The following is a 22,029-nucleotide window of genomic DNA, read 5'->3' as shown; positions in this document are numbered from 1 at the left end:
AGATCAAAGGGGACGCAGATCAAGGAAAGTGTACAATGGATCATTGTTAGCTGAGGGGAAGGTGATAACGAAGCATACAATCAATAAAGCTTAATCATGAGAATAGTGAAACTAGTCGGAGAGCTAGGATGGAGAGGGATGGAGAGAGAGGAAAAGCAAGGTTTACTTGAAGTTACAGATGTCAGTCTGAAGAAGGGTCTCGACCTGAAACATCACCCATTCCTTCTCTCCAGAGATGCTGCCTGTCCCGCTGAGTTACTCCAGCATTTTGTGTCTACCTTCAATATAGGAGTCCATACCCGAAACAGCGGATACAGTAGATGAGGTTTGAGAAGGCAAACCTCTGCCTCAGGAAAAGTACCTGGTGAGGGGGCGATTTGGGTGGGAAGGGATGAGTTCATTAGGAAGTTGCAGAAGTCTCTGCGGAAAGAGATGGAAAGATGTAGTGGGACCCTGTTGGAGGTGGTAAAAATGTTGGAGGATTATGTGCTGCATGCGACGGCTGATTGGAATATATTGTCTCACTATTAAAGTTGGCAACTATAGTGGCACATATTAGGCCAACATGCAGCAAAGGTGTGCTGGTGATGGTGGATGTGAACATGCAAAGAAATTGGGATAAGGAGACTAGCTTGTGTTAGAAATGCAACGAGCTTCTTGAGAGCTCAAGAGTTTTTTTGTAACAATATAAACAAGAAACAAATAGACCATGATTGAAGAGACCAAGAAGCAAATTCTGTTGGTGCTGTACGACAATGTGAATGTTATCTAAGAACAATGGCAAGAATCGAATGTTTTATATCAAAGTAGAACTAAGAATTTAGGTTTCAGTGTGCAAGGATACTGTTCAGATTAATTTAAAAGTTGAAAGCCGTAGACTAGAAACACAAGATGCCAGAATCCAGAGCGTAAAACGAACTGCCAGTGGAACTCAACGGGTCGAACAGCATCAGAGTCCTGAAGCAAAGTCTCCATGGATGAAACGATGACCATCTGATGGAAAGATGATAAACAAATCGAGATGAGGGAAGGTGAAGACTCACTGTGATGGATGTTTCTTTGATGGATGTTTCTTTTTTTGTGTGTTTTTGGGGTTGTGTAATTTTGATGCCTATTTAATGCTTTTATTGTTGGACTGTGGGTGACTGAATTTCGTCCAATATTGGATGACAAATAAAGCTATCTTGAATCTTGAGTAACTTTTCTGGTGTGTAAACCTGTACCTCATTTTGGTTTTATTGGGGAAAAGAGAATGATCAGAAGCAATTCAAACACTGAGCAATGGAATAGTTTTTGCATCATTTTTGGGAAAGGTGAGTGGTGGCAATCAAAGACTCTCAGATTACGTTACATCGGTTGTCAATGATAACGTGCAGTTTTGGTTCAAGAAATTTACAGTTTCTGCTGAACCTGTTTGAATATATTAAGGAGAAATTTAAGACTGGTGGAAGGGTGTCCCAGAAAGTTACGCATTAATTTCTGGAAGCTGTTACTCTTTGATAAGATTCTGTCAGAGTTACACTTCCTGAATTTGAAAGCCAGATTGTTGAGGTGAAGAGATAGTTTTGGGGTGACGGTCTTATTTCCTAATGGGAAAGATGTGACAGGTAACCTGCCAGGAGCTTGTATTGAGAGTTGCAATTGTTCACTATTGATTAATAGTTCACATGATACAATACAATCCATGAATACAACTTTACCATTATCTTTCACAGCACAGATGAGCAGTGTAGATGGAACTATTTTAGTGCTATTAATAGATTTGGCAAAAAATGATAAATGGATATGCTGTAAGCAAAAGTAACTTAATAATTAAAAGGATTGAGCAGAGTACTTTTTAAAGAGCGAGATTCTTGAAACATTGGAGATGCAAAGAGACTCGGGGGTCCAAATTATGTGTGTGTGAAAAATAATTGATGACATATTTTAAGACACCATTGACAGGGTACAGAAATGAATTAGAAAGACAAACCCATTACTCACTCATTCATCTACAAAACTAAAATTCAAAGGAGTTAATGAAAAGCAAAAGACTGCACGTTGGAAGTCTTTGATAGGTCATTAACCCAAAAGGTTAAATGTTTCTCTCTTTACAGATGTGGCTCAACTTGTCGAATATTTCCAGCATTAACTGTTTTCATTCAAAGAGTTAAATTGTGTGCCACAACTGTGCCAAGTCTTGATCAGACCTCGTTAGGACTGTCAAGTGTGGGTCCAGCACTACATTACAGTATGCCCAATGTGGAAGGAGAGCACTGGAGATTACCTAAGTCATGTGAGGTTTCAAATTTATGTAAAAAGAAGAGACAGAGTAGACTTGATGGGCTGAATGGGTTAATTCTACTCCTATCATTTATAATCTTATGAAAGATCATGTTGTGTGCTGCTATTTCCTCCAAACTAATTTGACCCATGTTTTAATAACATGAATGGGAAATTTCTATGGTAGAAAGAGAAACTACAGTAAATCCTCGCTCTAGCGAACCCCTTCATACGGGATTATGGATATAGCGGACTGACCCGCTGACCACCATATCCCTGGCCGTTTAGAGCCCTGGCTTCTGGCGCCACTCATGCCTTGCAAGGTGCACCTTCTTCACCCGCTGCACGGTCTGTTGACGTGGCTGTTGTTGCGGCTCACGTTGTAGCCCCGAGGGACAATATTTTCTTCAGGCCGCTGCCACCGACAGGATGTGCTTGGTCATCGTGGGGCTCCTTCCCCTCTCGCCAACCGCCACTTCTCTTCTGCTGGCCATTGCTTTGTCCTCTCCGCACTCGCCCCTCACTGAGTCCTCCTTTTCCCATCACTGTCCACTCTCCCCACCCCCCCCCCCCCACCACTGCCTCCTCTTACTTCTCCCTTCCCTCTGTCCACTTGGCCTCTTCCCCCCCCCCCCCCCCCCCCCCCCCGTTTTGTTCCCTGGTGTCGCCAATATACTCCACCTCGGAAGCAGCAGCTGGGGAGCGACGAAGGAGTCCCACGATGACCGAACAGGTCTAGTCGGTGGCAGCAACCTGAAGAAAGTGCTGTCCCCAGGAGCTACAACGTGAGCCGCAACAACAGCCACGTCAACGGGTGAAGAAGGGCTCGCTGGTGCAGAGCAGCAGAATTGTCGCCGAGCTTTCAGGTGAAACAATACAAGTGCTGGAGTAACTCAACCGAATAAATGAGGCTGAAGGGTCCCAACGTCACCTATCCCTGTTTTCCAGAGATGCTGCCTGACCCGCTGAGTTACTCCATCTGCAGTTCTTTGTTTCAACTACATACAATGATCATACCGTTATAGCGGGCAATCGGCAATAATGGACCCTTCCTCCTCCATGCTCCATTATAACAAGGGTTTACTGTATGTCTGCTTTTTGGAAAGCCTAACATTGGGAACTTAGCATAAAGTTGAGGTAATAGATTTTTAAAATAAAATTTTGAAAATCTTTTTGGTAGTGATTTGCGAATTATACACAAAGGGAATGTTAAGAGAGTACTAGACGTGCGTGGACCTGTTGGGTCCAAACCTCTCCTGCTGGCCCGGCAACCCTCCCCCAACTGATGATCCCCTCTCCCTCCCCCCTCCCCCTTTCCCCTTCCCCCTCCCTTCTCTTCCCTTCAATTGTTCAATCGATTTTTTATTCCTTTCTCATGTCTATTATTTGCAATATTTATTTACAAATCTAAATCTAATTTGATTCATGTTTCATACATGTTTAGATTCTATAACTGTGAGGATTCTTCCACCTGTTTGCGTAATGAACCAGTTTCTTCTTCTACTCAGAGGTCAGAGATTTTTGAACAAAGGGTGTCAAGTTTATGTTCGAAGCATGGGAAATGTTGTGGGCAGTTGCTAGGGTATTTGTTGAACGTAGCTCCCAGTGTCATTTACCACATTTTTCGGATCATTAGGTCGGGGGAAAAGAAACTGCATTAACTGAAATTTTATATAGTTTACAATTAATATTTCAGCGCTGTTTCTCTAAGCTAAAACTAACCTAAACTAAGCAATCGATGAATTAGGGAACACTATTTTTATTATGTAGGCCAATTTGATTATAATGCGATTACGATTACGAACTAGAGAACCACTTAGAAGTTATTTTGGAAGTTGGTGTCTTGGATAAAAAACTGTTTCCATGTAGCCTACCCGCAGTAACGAAAGACCATTGTTCCTTAAGACCACTGCTGCTACTTACTGAAATTGATAAGCAATCATTTCCATTGACACTTGTGCAATATTACTCTATTTAACAATGTCACATAAAGCCTCTCAGATTTTTATCTTGCTGTAACAAAGATAAACTTATAGTTATTTTTAAAAAGCCCTTACTTTTGGAAAACCTGAGGGGAAAAATAACTTTGTTATTGCGAGTCTGAAAATCACTGGTTCCTAATCCCCATTGACACATTTTAGTTTTATAACACAATTTTTTTAATGAACTAAGGTTTCTTCAGAACCCAACATACAGTACGGCACAGGAACAGGACCTTCAGCCCATAATGTCAAGTTAAACTAATCATCTCTGCCTGCATGTGATCCATATCTCACCATTCCCTGCAGATCCATGTGCCTATCCAAAAGCCTCTTAAATTCCCCGATCATATGTACCTCCACCCTCATCACTGGTAGCACATTCTCGACACCCACTATTCTCTGCGTTAAAAGTACTTGCTCCACACATCTTCTTTAAACTCTTGACCTTCCTACCTTAAATCTATGCCTTCTAGTCCTTGACATTTCCACCGTGGGAAGAAAATTCTGACCGTTTACACTATTTATACCTCCATATCTCATAATTTTATCTGCTTCTATTGGGTCTCTCCTTAGCCTCTGACACTTCAGAAAGACCAATCCAAGCTCTTGTTGTAGCTAATACCCTCCAACGGCAGCATTCTGGCAAACGTCATCTGCACCCTCTCCAAAGCCACCACTTCTTTCCTGCAATGGGGCAAACGGAACACGTTACTCTAAATGTGGCCGAACTAAAGTGCTGTAAAGCTGCAATGTGGTCTCCTAGCTCTTATACACAATGCCCAAACCTATAAAGGTAAACATGCTGTATGCCTTTTTACCTTTTTATCCATTTGTGTGGCCACTTTCAGGATCCTGTGGACTTGGAGCCCGAGATCTCTTTGTAAATCAATGCTGTTAAGGGTCTTAACATTAACTGCATGTGCTCCCCTTACATTCAGCGTCCAAAAAAGGCAATACCTCACACTTCCCAGATTAAACTCCATTTGCCATTTCTGTGGACTTTTAGACTCGAGATACAGCGCAGAAACAGGCTTTTCGGCGCATTGAGTTTACGCCAACCAACGATCCCTGTACACTAGCGCTATCCTACATACTGAGATGATTAATAATTTTACCAAACCCCATTAACCTACAAACCTATTTGAATTGTGGAAGGAAACAGGAGCAACGTATTAGAGGGAGAACGTATTAGTACGGGTAACTCAGCTTGACAGGCACCATCTCTGGAGAGAAGGAATGGGTGACGTTTCGAGTCAAGACCCTTCTTCGGACGTTTTGGGTGTCAACCCGAAACATCACCCATTCCTTCTCTCCAGCGATGCTGCCTGACCTGCTGAGTTACTCAGGCATTTTGTGTCTATCTTTGGTTTAACCCAGCATCTGCAGTTCCTTCCTACAAGTATTAGTATGGCTGTCAGGGGTTATGGGGAGAAGGCAGAAGAATAGGGTTAGGAGAAAGAGATCCATCAGCCATGATTGAATGGCGGAGCAGACTTGACGTGCCGAATGACCTAATTCTGCTCCTATCACTTATGACCTTTTGAACGGCCAAACTCCGTACAGACAACACCTGCAGTCAGGATCAAACTCGGATCTCTGGTGCAGTATGGCAGCAACTCTACCGCTGCGCCACTGTGCCATCCCAGTAGCTGATGTACATCCCGCTAGATGCTTTGACAAAGTCCTCACTGTCTGCAACTCCACCAAGTTTGGTGTGGCCTGTAAATTTACTAACCAACCCATCGACATTCATGCCTAGGTCATGTATATAGATCTCAAATAGCAGAAGTCCCGGCACAATTCCCAGTGGAACTCCACTGGTCACAGACCTCCAGCCAGCGTAGCACCCTCCCACCACAATCAACTTCTCTCAGGAAGCCGGTCTGAACCCTGACGACCAAGTCTCCGTGGATCCCATGCTGCTTGATCTTCAGGATCAATCAGCCGTATGGAACTTTATCAAATGCCTGATTAAAATCCAAGTCAACAATGTCCACTGCCCTTCCTTCATGGATGAACTTCATCACCTCTTCAAAAAAACTCAATCAAGATCTTAAGATGTGACTGTCCGTGTGGACAAAGCAAGGCTGACTGTGCCTAATTAGCCCATTCTCTTACATATGGGAGCAAATCCAGTCCCAAAGAAATCTCTCCAATTGCTTCCCTACTACCAGCTCACAGGCCTATAATTTCCTGAATTATCTCTTAACGAAAGAAACAACATTGGCTGCTCGTCCACTGGGACCTCGCCCCTGGCTACAGAAGATACAATGATCTTCGTCAGTGCCCCAGCTTTCACCTCTCTTCCATCTCTCAATAACCTGGGGTTAATGAGATCCCAGGTGGACACAAAATGTTGGAGTAACTCAGCGGGTCAAGCAGCATCTCGGGAGAGACGGAATGGGTGACGTTTCAGGTCGAGACCCTTCTTCAGTCTGAAGAAGGGTCTCGACCCGAAACGTCACCCATTCCTTCTTTCCCGAGATGCTGCCTGACCTGCTGAGTTACACCAGCATTTTGTGTCTACCTTCGATTTAGACCAGCATCTGCAGTTTTTCTCCTACGCGTTAATGAGATCCCATCAGGCACTGGGGATTTATACACCATAATGCTCTTCAAGAGTGCTAACATTACCACCTTCTCGATCTCAAACAGCCCTAGCATGTTAGTATTCTCCAGACTGTTCTCACAGTCTTACATATCCTGCTCCTCGCTGAATACAGATGCAAGGTATTTGTTTAGTACCTTGTTTACATCCTCTGACTCCCAAGTATAAATCCCCTCCTTTATATCCTTGAGCAGTCCCACCTTCTCCCAGGTTACCCTCTTGGTTTTATTGTACGCATGAGTAGCCTTGGGATTTATGCAGCAGAACTGCTTATACTTTAGTTGATCTGCTGCAGCAATTAATTTTGAAGTGTCAGTTTGAATTGATTATTGACAACTCTCTTCTTGAACTGATATAAAAGTGGTTTCTGCGAGAGAAAAAAATTCCAGGCCTAAAATAGAACAGAAAAGACTCATTTCAAATTATGCTTGAATAAGCCATAATGTAAAACGGAATGAAGTTGTAACAATTCCGATTTGTTTCATTTGTTGTGTGTCTCATATTGAATGCAGTCTGGATTTTGCCATTGATTTCTTACAGCAGAAAATAATGAGAATAATACTTGATAGACAGGCAGGAGTAACTTGGGATTTCTGCTGTAAGATGCAGCATCTTAATATTGCAAGGCTGTCTCGATACTCGATTATTCTGCAGAGCATCCAGACTTTGTGTGTTGGAAGGAACTGCAAATGCTGGTTTAAACATCTCTGGAGAGAAGGAATCGGTGACGTTTTGGGTCCTTTATCCACTTGAAGGCCATCTTAGTTTTTGACAACTTTTTGGTGAACATTACCGTGCAGTGAGGAATTCCATTCCATTCCATTCCATTCCATCTTACATTTTTTTCATGCTAGGATTTGAATTTATATCCTGTAAGTCCTGGTCCAACAAAGCAGTCACTTGAAATGTTATTTAAATTTTTAATGAAGTGTTTACGTTTTGAAAAATAAATTAAATTTGACCTCAAATTTCATGTTAATCTAGCAAAAGTTTCCTCAAAATGGTGGTGGCTAGGGTTCAATCCACTTTTTGATGTTTCTTCAACACAATTCTTGAATTGTGAGTTCAGTCTGAAGAAGGGCCTTGACCCGAAAGGCAACCCATTCCTTCTCTCCAGAGATGCTGCCTGTTCCGCTGAGTTACTCCAGCATTTTGTGTCTATCTTCGATCTAAACCAGGATCTGCAGTTCCTTCCTACACAATTCTTGAATATGTCCTGTTCCGTTGACAAGAACTGGGACAATGTGGCAAAGATCAGGTGGGCACTGTGCTGGGAATCCTCAAGGTTGAATTAGTCCTGAAGCTACAGGCTAATCAACTTGCTAATTTAGTTATTACCAGCATCCTCTGTACTCTTGCTGGAAATATTAATGGGGAGATTGTTGCTTGAGTGGGACATTCAGTACCCAAGTCCTTGCCAAATGGTTATATCTGGCATTGCTACTGGTGCCAACAGTAGGTAACATCCTGCAGAAACAAGGAACTGCAGATGCTGGTTTTCATAAAAAGACACATAGTGCTGGAGTAACTCAGTGGGTCAGGCAGCATCTCTGGAGAACATGGATAGGTGACGCACCAGTCTAAGAACAGGTTCTGACCCGAAACGTCACCTATCCATGCTGCCTCACCTGCTGAATTACTCCAGCACTTTGTGTCGTTTTGTAGGTAACACCCTGCTTAACCTCCCACATGATTATGACCAAAATCAGATCTTGGAGACCCAAAAGAGCCAAATAAGCTGGGCAACCTATCAGTGGAAGTAAAACAGTTTACCCAGCCTCCAATCTTCATTATCACGTATTCTACTCTTCGTCTGGCACCAAGCCAAATGGGTGATACTAAATTCACTGGACAATGTGAGAGTGGCTCAGCGCAAATAAATCAAGGGATGTGCAAACTGGAAACTTGAGGATGGAGACACTTCAGTACTAAGCACTCTCCGCAGTAGATTAAGATAAGTGGGCTTGTGTCATCTGAACTCAGTGGGTCGGACAGCATCTCTGGAGAAAAGGGGTAGGTGACGTTCCACAGAACGCTGGAGTAACTCAGCGGGTCGTACAGCATCTCTGGAGCAAAGGAACAGGTGACCTTTCAGGTTGAGACCCTTTTTGTGTCTATCTTCAGTTTAAACCAGTTTAAACGCCCTCTGGAAGGCGACTCCGGACTGTCAAAGCAGCCACAACCAGACATAAAAACGTATTTTTTCCACGAGTAGTAGTTCTACTCAATAACTAACGTCTGCATTCTCTTTTTTGCTCTGGTTTATTTTCACCCACATGTTTAGACCGTAATGTTGTATCCTTATTGTTTTGATGTGGTCAGGCTTTATTCTTAATTGGTAACTGTATGTTTGTGTTGTCATTTGTGAGCGGAGCACCAAGGCACATTCCTTGTATATGCACATACTTGGCCAATAAACTTATTAATTCATTCATTCATCTGCAGTTCCTTCCTACACCAATCCTGGTGCTGGTGGCAAAAACATCTATAAACTTCGGTGTTTTAATCTTTGCTTCTTAAATTTAACAAAATCACGTAGACAAGAACTGAGTTGCAACATGACACGAAATTTGTGAAAACTAGCTTTGCAAGTGACTACTTGTTGAAAACATCATGTTGCATTTTTAAGGAATCCTGCATAGCATAACATGGATACAGAAATTTAAAATCTAACCTATTGGTTCTGTACCTGTTTAGGCTGAGGCATCTCAGTGTTTAGAAGTCGGTTTTCTTTCTGCGTTTGGTGTAGGTGAGTTGATTACATTGTAAGCACTGGCCAGATATTACCAGTTATCTGAATTTTTGCAGTGCTGCCATGATGAATGAAACAACTCTCAAGGAGATTATAATTGTAATCACCTCTGCCTGCCACATTTGCAGTTATTTCCCTCTGTGGCAGCAAAAATGTATAACATATTAGAAATCCTCTGCAGATCAGGTTGTGTCTGCCAGGAAAAAAGAAAGTTGTAATTTCCAGTTGACGACATTATAAGGCAGAATTTGCAGTCATGTCTGACTTGCATGCTGAAAGGCGCACCTGACATCACCCATTCCTTCTCTCCAGAGATGCTGCCTGCCCTAACACACTCCAGCATGGTGTGTCTACCCCACATATTTGGGTTGAGTTGGACTGTGGTGGCAGGGGTGGGTGGGGTAGGAAGGGCATGAAGGTGAAGGAATGTGGTGGTGATGGTTAAAGGATGTTGTTTCCTTTTGATAGGAATAGGAATACTTTATTGTCACATGTGACAAGGCACAGGGAAATTCTTCACTGCGTGCCCAATGTCCGCAAATAGCGTCACACTCATGGTGGCAAACCATGTTTTGTACGTCATGATTCTGAAGAAGGGCCTCGACCCGAAATGTCACCCATTCTTTCTGTCCAGAGGTGCTGCCTGTCCCGCTGAGTTACACCAGCACGTTGTCTCTATCATGCTTTACACTCTCCCAAGGTGGCAACTGAGTTCATAAATTGAGGATTTAATTTGTTCACCATCAGCCATATAATCTGCCAGCAAGGAAGCAATGATGTTTGCAAATCCCAAATCAATTCAGGTAAGATGGCTGCAGAAAACCTCAGTCCGGTTGTGAAGTTGTTTGACATGAATTGCAAAAGTAGCACAGACATGCAATACATGACGCAATAGTTGACTTTATTTTGGCATGTAAGAAAGTCAGCCTCCCCCAGCAGCAGTCCTGCTACCCTGCACTTTGATCCAAACTTGTATCATTTTGTTCCAAAAGTTCAATAAACCTGAGTGGAAGGAAAATGTTCTACACATCTAACCTAGACCCATGATGTAAAATCTGCATGTTTTCCTTCATTTCACTTCACTTATTAACTTCAAATGGTCTTTGGCGTGTATTCTGGTACTCTTTACACCATATTATACAGACACTTCTGGAAATATGTACATTTTTATTTGACATTTAAAAGTTGAGTTTGTAGTGGGTCTGGACGCAGTAGGAATCAGGCAAGACGCCAGGTAGGTATTAACAGTAATTTTAATGCAGCAACAGAACATCCACACTCTCTTCAGTCTCAAGCACAAGTCATCTCTCTAGCCCCTTCAGGCAAACCCCGTAGCACTGGTCCCTTCCCCAGCCCTGTCCAACCCGTGCCGAGGGGAATGATCCAGGGAGTGGCCTAATCCCCGGGTACCGCCACAAGTTGTTTTAATCCACAATATACTCCCCCAGAACGCAATGGATTCATATAAACTGGGAATTGCCTAAATATTTGAAGGTAAAATATTTTAGGGGGGATGCGATAGACATGGTTATTGTACAAATAAACATGGACTGTTAGCTGAACCGCCATCTCCTGTGCTGTAAAACCTCTGCTTCTATCTCCAACATAAACACTCTCAGTTCTCTGATTCAGTTTAGATTCCAAAGGCGTTTAAACTAATTTTCAGGGCATATCAGCCATTATGTGGAAAAGCTTTTATAGAAGGCTACATTTTAAATTATAAACCAAGGTCCTTGTTAACATAGCTCTAACATAATACAATGTTTTGCCTTTGTATCCATCTTTCAACTTTTTTTACTCTCAATGAATACTTGCACAAATACCTATAAACCTTTGATATGAATGTCCTTCAGCTTGTCCTCTAATCTACTCCATAGATTTTTGTTTAGAAACTCACATGGAACACGTTGGTGTCATCTGTGTTAAATGGACACAGAAAAAAAGGAGCAGGATCTGTCTTTTCAGCCCGTTGCATCTGCTCCCTCATTTGATATGATCATGGCTAAGTCTCTGCCCTCAGTCTCAATGCAATACAATGAGAAAAAGCTTTTTCACCCAGATTTGTAAATCTGTGGAATTCTCTGCCACAGAAAGCAGTGAAGGCCAATTGACTGGATGTATTCAAGAGAGTTAGATTTAGCTCTTAGGGCTAACAGAATCAAGGGATATGGGGAAAAAGCAGGAACAGGGTACTGATTTTAGATGATCTGCCATGATCATATTGAATTGGAGTGCTGGCTCAAAGGTCCCAATTGCCTACTCCTGCACCTATTTTCTATGTTTCTAATATACTCGCACTCTCACTATACCTCCGAAGCCTATATGTGACTAGAAATCTATCTATCTCTTAAATATTCTTTGTGACTTGACTTCCACAGTCTTCTGTGGGTAGACAATTCTACAGATTCAGTACCGCCCCCTCCCCTGACATCAATCTGAAGGGTCTCGACCCGAAACGTCACCCATTCCTTCTCTCTCGAGATGCTCCCTGACCCGCTGAGTTACTACAACATTTTGTGTCTACCTTCATTTCAATCATGGTGAGTTATCATTCGTTGCTGCACAGGCCGAGAACTATAATGACTGGTGATAAACTTCTACCCAACCAATTCATTATCCAACGCGGGATCTATTCTCCCGTTCTTGTTTTGATTGTTTGGTATTCTTGCTCAAGAAGTCTTTCAGTATCCGTATTTAAATTGCCAGCTCGTAATTGTTTTCGAGTGCACCAACTGATTTGTAAGGTACTTCTCACTGTTAATAATCTTTATCTAAATAGCCGTACAAACAGTGCATTTTTCTTGAGCTCGACTTATAGACAAATTGTACAAGATTAAGTGCCTCTGGATTGTAACCAAGCCATCTTTTGGACTCGACTGAATCCAACGATTTTGTCCTCCAACTGCAAGATGTAACATGATAGTGGTGGCCCGTGGTAGACGATGATAGCTTGGCTGTGCAGTCTCAGGTCTTGTGGGAGTGAGTGTGGCTCACGAGTCCGATGTGCGAGGCGCGTACACAGGAGCAGTGGAGGCACACGAAGGCCGCCGTGGATTGAGGGCTGCAGCCTTCCTACTGCCTCTGGCACTAACGAGTCGGCTTCGGCGATTATCTTCGAAGCTGCTGACGGCCTTCCTAGTGGTTGCATGCCAGCCAGCTCTGTCACTGGCACGTGTTTCCAGTTCTTTTGGGGCTTGGCCTGCGTGCTGGAGGTGGTCCTTGATGCAGTCTTTGATAGAAGGTATCAGAAAATGCTGGACTAACTCAGCGGGTCAGGCAACATCCCAGGAGAGAAGCAATGAGTGACGTTTCGGGTCGAGACCCTTCTTCAGACTGAATATTCAAAACAGGTCAGTGGAATTGCTGAACAGGCATTAGAAACAGTTAGTGCAAGAAGGAACTGCAGATGCTGGTTTAAAACCGAAGGTAGACACAAACAGTTTCATGGGACCATTTCAATTTGACTGAGATGGTGTCAATCTTGCCTGCGTCAGAAAATTGTTCATCTAAGCCGTGCTTCAAAATTTGGAGCTAGGTTGTTACCCCTAGTGTTGTGGACATCATTTAGTTCTCGATTAACACCACATGGATTAGAACAATAAGCACCTACAAACTGTGTGGAGATAATTCATGGCCTTGGAAAGTGATATGAGAATGCTTGTCCTATGAGGTGCAAGTATGAGGTGCTTTTGGAGAGTGTAAAGGAGTAGAGCATGAGTGAGAATGAATAGGAATCGCAACTACACAACTCAAGTGTGAGTGCAGGTAGATTGCTGATATTATCTTAGTTATAAATAACGGGATGGAATACAAAAGTAATTGGGTAATAAATCTTTATTCCCCACATTTTTGCTGCTTTCGTCAGCAGAGCCGCAACATCTGTGCAGAGGGGCAGGGGTTATTCTTTCTGGTATCTCGCATCTGCTGTACTTTGCCTCTGAATGATAAATGTGCATTAATTAGATTAGAATAAGATGCTTCAAAAAGGATGTTAAAACCGACGAGAGTTTTTGGGCTACTTACATCAGGTCAGTAGCTATGTTGATGCACTAATGTAATGGTATTTAAAAAGTGATGAGATGAGTAAAGGATAATTGTCTAGGGTGAAAGATGAGCATCAGGGTTGGTTAATGAGTGAAGCAAGAGGCTGATGGATGTTTCTTCACACGGAGCTGCAGAACCATAACATTTTCCACAGACTCGAGTACATTTTCCTCCCACAATATTTGGCAGATGAACTACTGCGGGGCAATGTTATCAGTTTGGGTGATGGAGGTGAAACATTGGACTGATTGAGTTCTATAAAAAATGTTACTGTGCTTTTGTGGAAAGGAAACGTTGAAACACTGCACGGTTAAGCTAGACAAGTGGACTAAGTGGTGCCATATTTTAAATGCTTTTCATGACGATTGTCAACCCTTGTGCAATACAGTACTGCACAGGCTGGCACTCACTAAATCTGGACATAAATAACCTTTGACATTGCAGACAGAGACGATATGTGGATAAATACAGCCACTGAAATCTGTCACGTTGCCAAATAGCTGCCTGTTGAGCAGCAGATCTAAATTAAACTACTTTCTGATGTTCGAGCCCGAGAGCAATGTTAGCTCATTCAGCCAAGACAGTGGAGTCTCAATGGTAATTCCAGCGAGACTTTCTAGACTTTTGCTTGTTCTCTGACAAAGGAATGATGATGCACCTGCTGGCTGCTTTAATCAACTCCCAAACTGGAACCCAGCGGCACACCGACGTATGTAGTGAAGGGTGAATCCTGCTCCAGTAACTGGCTTTAATGGGCCGTGCAGCAAGCAAGGCTGGACGAGACAGACATCTTGTTCAAGTTCTTTGTTGGAAATCATGGATTTGTTGTGTGGAATTGGCCCTGACCTGAACAGTGACTTTGGTAAGTGAGATGAAACAAACACTTCTGTTCCACTTTATTCTCTTGCCGTCTCAGATTCGGAGTTCTTCTGAAAATAATACATTAGTTTAAACATGATCCCCGTGGTTGAAATAAATAAAGCTGGGAAAATTGGTAAAACCCCGTGTCCAGGTTAGTTGGCATTTAAGGATTGTGTAAAACCAGCAGTCAATACAAGTGGTAGGTTAGCTGTAATTTCTCCAAAAATCATAAAAGCAAGTAATAAAATCATTTTTGATCTGGTTGAAATAGTCCCCCCTGAGACTGAATTCATGGCAAGCCTTGTAATTTGCATTCCAGAGTGCAAAGCAGGATGGGAGGTGGCGGAGTTAGATGATCAGTCGCACCATTTTAGTTTAGTTTAGAGACACAGCATGGAAACAGGTGCTTCGGCCCACCGAGCCCATGTAGATCACCCATGTACACTAGTTCCACGTGATCCCACTTTCCCACTCCCGACACACTCGGGGCATTTTACAGAGGCCAATTAACTTACAAACCCGCACGGTTTGGGTATGTGGAAAAAATTGGAGGACCCGGAAAAAACACACGTGGTCACAGCCGGAACATGCAAACTCCACGCAGACAGCACCCAAAGTCAGGAACGAACATGGGTCTCTGGTGCTGTGAGGCAGCAGCTCTACCCGCTGTGCCACCACTAGCTTAGGTTGAATGTGGTGGGTTGAACCAGCCAAGTGCAGTCTCCAGGCGAGGCACGGTGATTTTCAGAAACATGTGAAAGCATTGTAAATTATTTTAATCTTTTAATTAAAAAAATAATTAAAAGTAATTCATATTAAAAATACAGTGGGAAAATAGGCTTTCAAATCTTTCATAATTGAATATTTCTTCTTGACTCATTGACGTTAAAAATTCTGATTGCAGTCAGTGAACACTTGCATAGGACAGCAGAACTGATTAGAGCAATACTGGATAGACTGATCCCCTGCATTGTGGTGGAGAATCCCAACTGATTGGGATGGCTGACACAAAATGCTGGGGTAACTGCGGGTCAGGCAGCATCTCTGGAGAGAAGGAACGGGTGACGTTTCAGGTCGAGACCCTTCTTCAGACTGAGAGTCAGGGGAGAGGGAGGCTAGAGATATGGAAGGGTAAGGTGTGAAAACGACAGATCAAAGTGGACGATGCTCAAAGAAATGTAGAAGGGTTCATTTTTGTGTAGGAAAGAACTGCAGATGCTGATTTAAATCGAAGGTCGACACACAGGGTTCATTGTTAGCTGAGGGGAAGGTGACAACAGGGCAGACCATCAGTAAAATTAATCAGGAGGACAGTGAAAGAGTAAAACCCTTCTTCAGCTGCTGGACTACACGTGGGGTTTGGTGATGGAGTGGAGATCTGGATGTGCAGTATCTGTCATGAGCATGAATGAACAGAGCAGGTCTACTTTAAGTCTGGCAGTCTCTCGACTTCCCCCTTCTGAGCTCAATGCTCAGTCCCTGGATAACGTTGAGCGAGAGGTCTCTGCTGCAGCTACTCAACCAGGCACTCAATCTCCCTCTCTCTCTGTCGTACGCTGACTCATCACCTCCTCTGGCAGAATAAACAGCAGATTATTTCAATTGCACTTAGTGAAACTTGAGTTTTGTAATTGTTTTTAAGCCATAGTAGAAAAAAATGGTGTTACAAATTGGCCACTTTCCCAAAATGAATTCAGCACCATTACAGCTTGCTGCCAGTTGCAGTGTTTGCACCTTTTTGAGACATTTAAATTAAGCCTGATTTCAAGTATCAATGCCAGGATTTTAAAAGCTTTTAAACAATAGCCTTCGATGTTATTGAAAATGACTGCACTAACCAGAAAATTATTCTGTATAATTATTTAAAAATCAGTTATAGTCATTTAAAATTAGTTTTGGCAGGTGTTGGTTTTGACTGCGATTGAACGAGTTTTGTCATGTTAAAGCTGTTTTTGACTCCAAAATTGATCTTCATTTTAAAACTGAATGTAGTCTTTGATATTTCAACGCAATTTGTTTTAAATAAATTACTCTAGAATACTGTGCAATTACATTATTCGGTTGTATTCTGATTGGCAAGGGAGTTGGGACACGAAAAATCATTTTTCTATTTTAGGCAGGATCAGATCAGATCATCAATTGATACTTAAAGTAGAAATTTAATTCCTTGAGTTTTTCAGCATTGCATACATTTTATAGACACTTTGTAGAAAAATACAATGTATGTTTGACGTACAAGTTACTGGTATTGATGATTAAAATAACTGTACAATTTTGGAGAGTTTACATTTTAAAATGCAAAATGGAAAACATTACTTGGTGTTGGAAGTAGATCCAGCACATAAACATTGAGCAAAGTGAATTTTAGTTTATTTTAGGTACTACAGGGTGGGCCTGAAGCAGATCATGGTCAAAATGATCAATTGAGTGAATCAATTTGCAATGTTTATTTATTTCCAAATATATATATATAGTAATTTCTTGATTTATTAATGTTCCATCTACAAATGTTTACCTTCATGTCACTGACTCTTTGAGTGCATGCCTTCAGGCTGTTTTTCACGGTAATGATTGGTTCTCATATTGTTTGTGCACAGAAATGCACTGTACCAAAATACTTTGTTTTTCCCAGCCTTTTCAATTTAGAAAATTTCAGGTCCTGAAATTTTTTCCATCAAGGCAAAACTCGGAAAAATCAAAGAATTCCTCCACATACCGTCTAGCTGTATGAGCAAGATAAACTCAGATTCATTGTGCTGCCTGGTTTACAGTGCCGCTTGTTATCAAAGAATGGTACTCACGAGTCACGAGTCATAGTGTTCCACACAGAAACAGGCCCTTTAGCCTGTCGAGTCAGCACTCACAATCAAGCACCTGTTTACAAATTCCCATTCTCCTCACATTCCCATTAAGTTTAGTTTAGTTTAGAGATACAGCGCGAAAACAGGCCATTCGGCCCACCGAGTCTGCGCCGACCAGCAATCCCTGCACATTAACGCTATACTCTACACTCTCGGGACAATTTTACATTTTTTATACCAAGACAATTTATCTACATACCCGTACGTCTTTGGAGTGTGGGAGGAAACCGAAGATCTCAGAGAACACCCGCACGGTCATGGGGAGAACATACAAACTCCATAGTCAGGATTGAACCCGGGTCTCCGGTGCTGCAAGCACTGTAAGGCCTCAACTCTACCGCTGCACGTTAATTGCACGTTAATTGTTGGCAGAATCTACCATCTCAGCCCCTACAATTTAGAGCAGTCAATTAACGCACCAGCTCACACATCTTTGAGATACAGTGAGAGACCAGAGCACCAGGAGAAACCCACACAGTCACAGATAGAATGTGCAAACTCCATGTGGACAGTGCCAGAGACCGGGATTAAACATGGGTCATTGAGCCATCAGCAACCGCAACAATGCTACCTGCCACAGCAACAATGCTACTTGCCACAGCATCAACTCTGCTACCTGTCCACTTTGTCTATATTTCTTTACTTTTTATGTGTGGATGACATTGTGTGTAGAATTGTGTGTACAGTGCTATTGTAGAACCTGGAATGGCTGATCAGTTGTGTAATATGTATTTAAGGTCGTAGTGCTTTAATGAAGAGCAGTGGAAAATTGAGTTTCCTTCAACAGCGGGCTGTTCAGGTACAGTCAGCAAAGTACCGCAGCTGTGATATCCACAAGTCCCTTGACAGAATATTCATGATGGGTCGAGGGTAAATGGAGGTTCCCAATACCATGTTGGCTCCTCGCACATCAAACTTTATGTGCCTCCTTTTGTCCTGCTGTGAGCCAATTATTGCTTTTGCTGAATGAATACATGAACTGAGGCACCCGAGTAGCAATAGATATTGTGGCTCTGGCCTGAGCAGACTTTGAGAAAGCTGCCAGGGTAGAGGGCATTGAGCATCCTGTGGGAGAGGGGGCACAGCCTCAGCAGTTAGCTCACAGCTTCAGTGACATGGGTTTGATCCTGCCCTTGCATGCACTCTGCATGGAGTTTGTCGGGTGTGTGCAGGTTTGCAGGGTGTGTGCGTGGTACGCGGGTTCTGTGCAGTTTGTGATGACCGTGTGGAGACTATGCAGGGTTTGTGGTGTCTGCGCGGAGGGTGTGGTGTCAATATGGGATCCATGAGAGGAACGTGCAGTGTTCACATGAGAACCATACCATGTCTGTGGTGTCAGTCTGGATTTCTTGCACATTCAAAAGACAGGCTGGTAGGTTACTTGGCTGATGTAAATTAGTACAGATGCTCCTCGACTTATGATGGGGTTACGTTCCAATAAACCCATCGTAAAGGTGGAAAATATCGTAAAAAGTCAAAAATGCATTTAATACACCTAACCTCCGGAACATCACAGCCACCTAACCTACCCAACATCACAGCCACCTAACCTACCCAACATCACAGTTTCTACTGAATGTGTATCGCTTTTGCACCATCATAAAGTCGAAATATCGTAAGTCAAGGAGCATCTGTATGGATAAATGGCAGAGAATTAAAGGGAAAATGATGAACAAATGGGGGTAAATAAGGGAAAGGTGAAAGAGTGAACGTGATTGTTGGGGCTGTTGTGGCAAGAGCCAGCAAGGACCTGATGGTCCCGATGACCAGCTCACGTGGGAGCAAATCAGTGTCGCTGCCTTCTTTATGCTGGTAATTGTCATCTTTATTTGTGCATTTACTGGTGTGAACAACGTGTGTATTGATCTCAGGCGGGCTTATCATTATATTGGAATGTTAGGCTCGTATCTTTTTAATTGTCATCACATTTAATTTTGACCATTATCTGCTTCAGCCTCTCCCCAGTAGCACCTAAACTAAATTAAAATTGATTTTGCTTCAGGAATCATTAATTCAAGCGATTACTACCCCCTGGAACAAAGTTAACTTCTTTGAATGTCTAATTCTACGCAACAGAGCCAATGGGGCCATTTAATTGCAATCGGGGATGAGAATTGACGTACAGAGACAGTTCAGCAGAATCTGCTGCAGATTACTGTAATATTGACAAGCAATAAATCAGACCAATTTGAAATATTTCACAAATTACTTTGCCGCAGACATGTACACAACATTTCAAACACGTTTAATCATTAAATATATTCATTATGTACTGTATTTCAAGTGATGAATTGAATAAATGGACATTGAAATGCCTGCCCCTGTTCAGTAGTTCCTGATCCTCCATTAACTCTCCAGTGACCTCTTGTATTACGCTGTGTATAATGAGTCATTACATGTGAGGGATGATGTACTTCCCACAGATAACTGATCATTGCAATCACCACTCAGGTTATGCCACTCAGGCTGCAGTGGTCAATCCTTCCATGGTTATAACAGCTATCTATGTAGGAAGGAACTGCAGATGCTGGTTTAAACCGAAGATAGACACAAAATGCTGGAGTAACTCAGCGGTCAGGCCGCATCTCTGGAGAGAAGGAACGGGTGACATTTCGGGTCGAGACCCTTCTTCAGAAACATCGCCCATTCCTTCTCTCCAGAGATGCTATCTGAGTTACTCCAGCTTTTTGTGTTTAACTATTTAGGTTTCATCTTGTCAAGACCTACAAAGTCTCTGGAGGTCACAAACCTGCGCACATTCCAATGCCCCAGTGTCCTTGAACTCCACCTCCAGCTACATTCCAACATTTGATATTTTACACCTGGCCAGACCACGACATCAGGTGCAATCCATCGCATGGTAAATGGGACTCATCAGACAATACAGTAGAATGGTCAGAAGCAATGTGCTACCTGTACCAGCGCGGCAAGTAATACACAGCTGACCTTTCCAGTACGAGAATCCATATATTGTAAGAGTAAAGGGTTACAAGGACATGGTGTAAATGGGGACAACTGTAGATTGTAATGCTGCAATTTATTAATGAATGGCTCAGATAATGTAGATTTGTTCAATAGTTCAATCTGTTTTGAAAAACTGATCCAGTCATTTTCTTGGTGGCCTGCATTGCCTTCTTCTTCTTGTGTTTGAGGCAGCAGAAGTTATGAAGCTGCTTCTGGTTCTGCTTCTGCTGTCTCTGTTTGTTGTCGTTCGCCTGACTGAGGTCAGTTGACAGGGCTCACCACGGGGAGGTCGACAACATGAGCCCCGCCTGCATTGGCTAACATGTTACTTGCCTGAAGCATTTGTCCAAAATAAGCCTAGATTTCAGTTCTATGTCAAGTTAGCTGTTTACAAGAGAAATCCTTGGTATTGGCCTTACCATCTGTCACGAAGGAAGTTAATAGATTGTCTTTGCTTTAGGTTAGCACCTCAAACTCATTCGGAAAAGTTTTGTTTAAATACGGGGTGGAAACTGGTTAGACATTTTATTATCTACTAGACCAAGTGGACCTGTTGGGCCCAAACCTCTCCTGCATTGGTCCACCACCCTCTCCTCCCCCCATCTCCCCCCTCCCCCTCCCTCTCCCCCCTCCCCCTTCCCCTCTCCCTCCCTAACTCCCTTCCCCCCTCCCTCCCCCCCTCCCTTCCCTCCTCCCTCCCTCCCTCCCTCCCTCCCTCCATGTTCAGTCCAACTGCTGTTGATGCATCTTTTCAGCTTGAGTACTGACTACCTCTTCAAATGGTCAACCATCATTGTTGGTCTCAGTCATATTGAGAATTTTCCAATGTGATGGAGTCTCCGAAAATTGACTTATTTGTTGTTCCACTTTGGAAAGTAATCCCAATGTGGAAATAACCTGAATAAAATGTAGATCTTGCACTCTATCAGGCATTTTCCTTTCACCAAAAAGAAATAACTCGAAGTTTGTTCTAAGTTTATTAAATTTTATAGCAGTAAAACTGACACAATTTAAATCAAAGATAGACACAAAATTCTGGAGTAACTCAGCGGGACAGGCAGCATCTCTGGAGGGAAGAAATGGGTGACGTTTCGGGTCAAGACCCTTCTTCGGACTGATGGTCTTCAGTCTGAAGAAGGGTCTCGACCCAAAATGTCACCCATTCCTTCTCTCCAGAGATGCTGCTTGTCCCACTGAGTTACTCCAGCATTTTGTGTCTACCTTCGATTTAATCCAGCATCTGCAGTTCTTTCCTACACAAGCAACAAGTTTAGTTTAGCTTAGAAATACAGCACGGAAACGCCCTTTTGCCCACCGACTCAGCGCTAACCAGCAATTCCTGTACACTAGCACTATCCTGCACACTACGGACAATTTACAATTTTTACCAAGCCAATTAACCTACAAACCTTTACATCTTTGGAGTGTGGGAGGTAATCAGAGATCCATGAGAAAACCCACGCAGGTCACGGGGAGAACGTACAAACTCCGTACAGGCAGCACCCGTAGTCAGCATCGAACACGGGCCTCTGGCCCTGTAAGGCAGCAACTCTACCGCTGCGCCACCGTGTCGCTCCTAAACCAAGGTGCCGAACATCTGAAATAAAAACAATAAATGCCATAAACTTTCAGCAGGTTGGGTAGCATCTGCTGAAGGAGAAACAGTTGATATTTCAGGTCTGGCATGCAGTTCCT

General features: G+C 42.9%; 1 protein-coding gene across 5 annotated transcripts in view; it reads left to right on the top strand.

Annotated features, from left to right (window-relative positions):
- The window catches only part of grip1 (glutamate receptor interacting protein 1), a 374,255-nt gene that overhangs the window by 240,691 nt on the left and 111,535 nt on the right, over positions 1-22,029 (top strand). The window contains exon 1 of one of the 5 annotated variants that reach the window (XM_078417382.1): positions 14,388-14,510. The exons of the other annotated variants lie outside the window; for them this stretch is intronic. Coding sequence (XP_078273508.1) covers positions 14,465-14,510 — 46 coding nt within the window. The 5' untranslated portion in view covers positions 14,388-14,464. Of the gene's footprint in view, positions 1-14,387; positions 14,511-22,029 lie in introns of those variants that run through there. 5 annotated transcript variants of the gene reach the window in all.

The sequence above is a fragment of the Rhinoraja longicauda genome, chromosome 20 (assembly GCF_053455715.1).
Source record: "Rhinoraja longicauda isolate Sanriku21f chromosome 20, sRhiLon1.1, whole genome shotgun sequence".
In the NCBI taxonomy this organism is placed as follows: Eukaryota; Metazoa; Chordata; class Chondrichthyes; order Rajiformes; family Arhynchobatidae; genus Rhinoraja; species Rhinoraja longicauda.
This window is presented reverse-complemented; position numbering and strand designations above follow the sequence as displayed.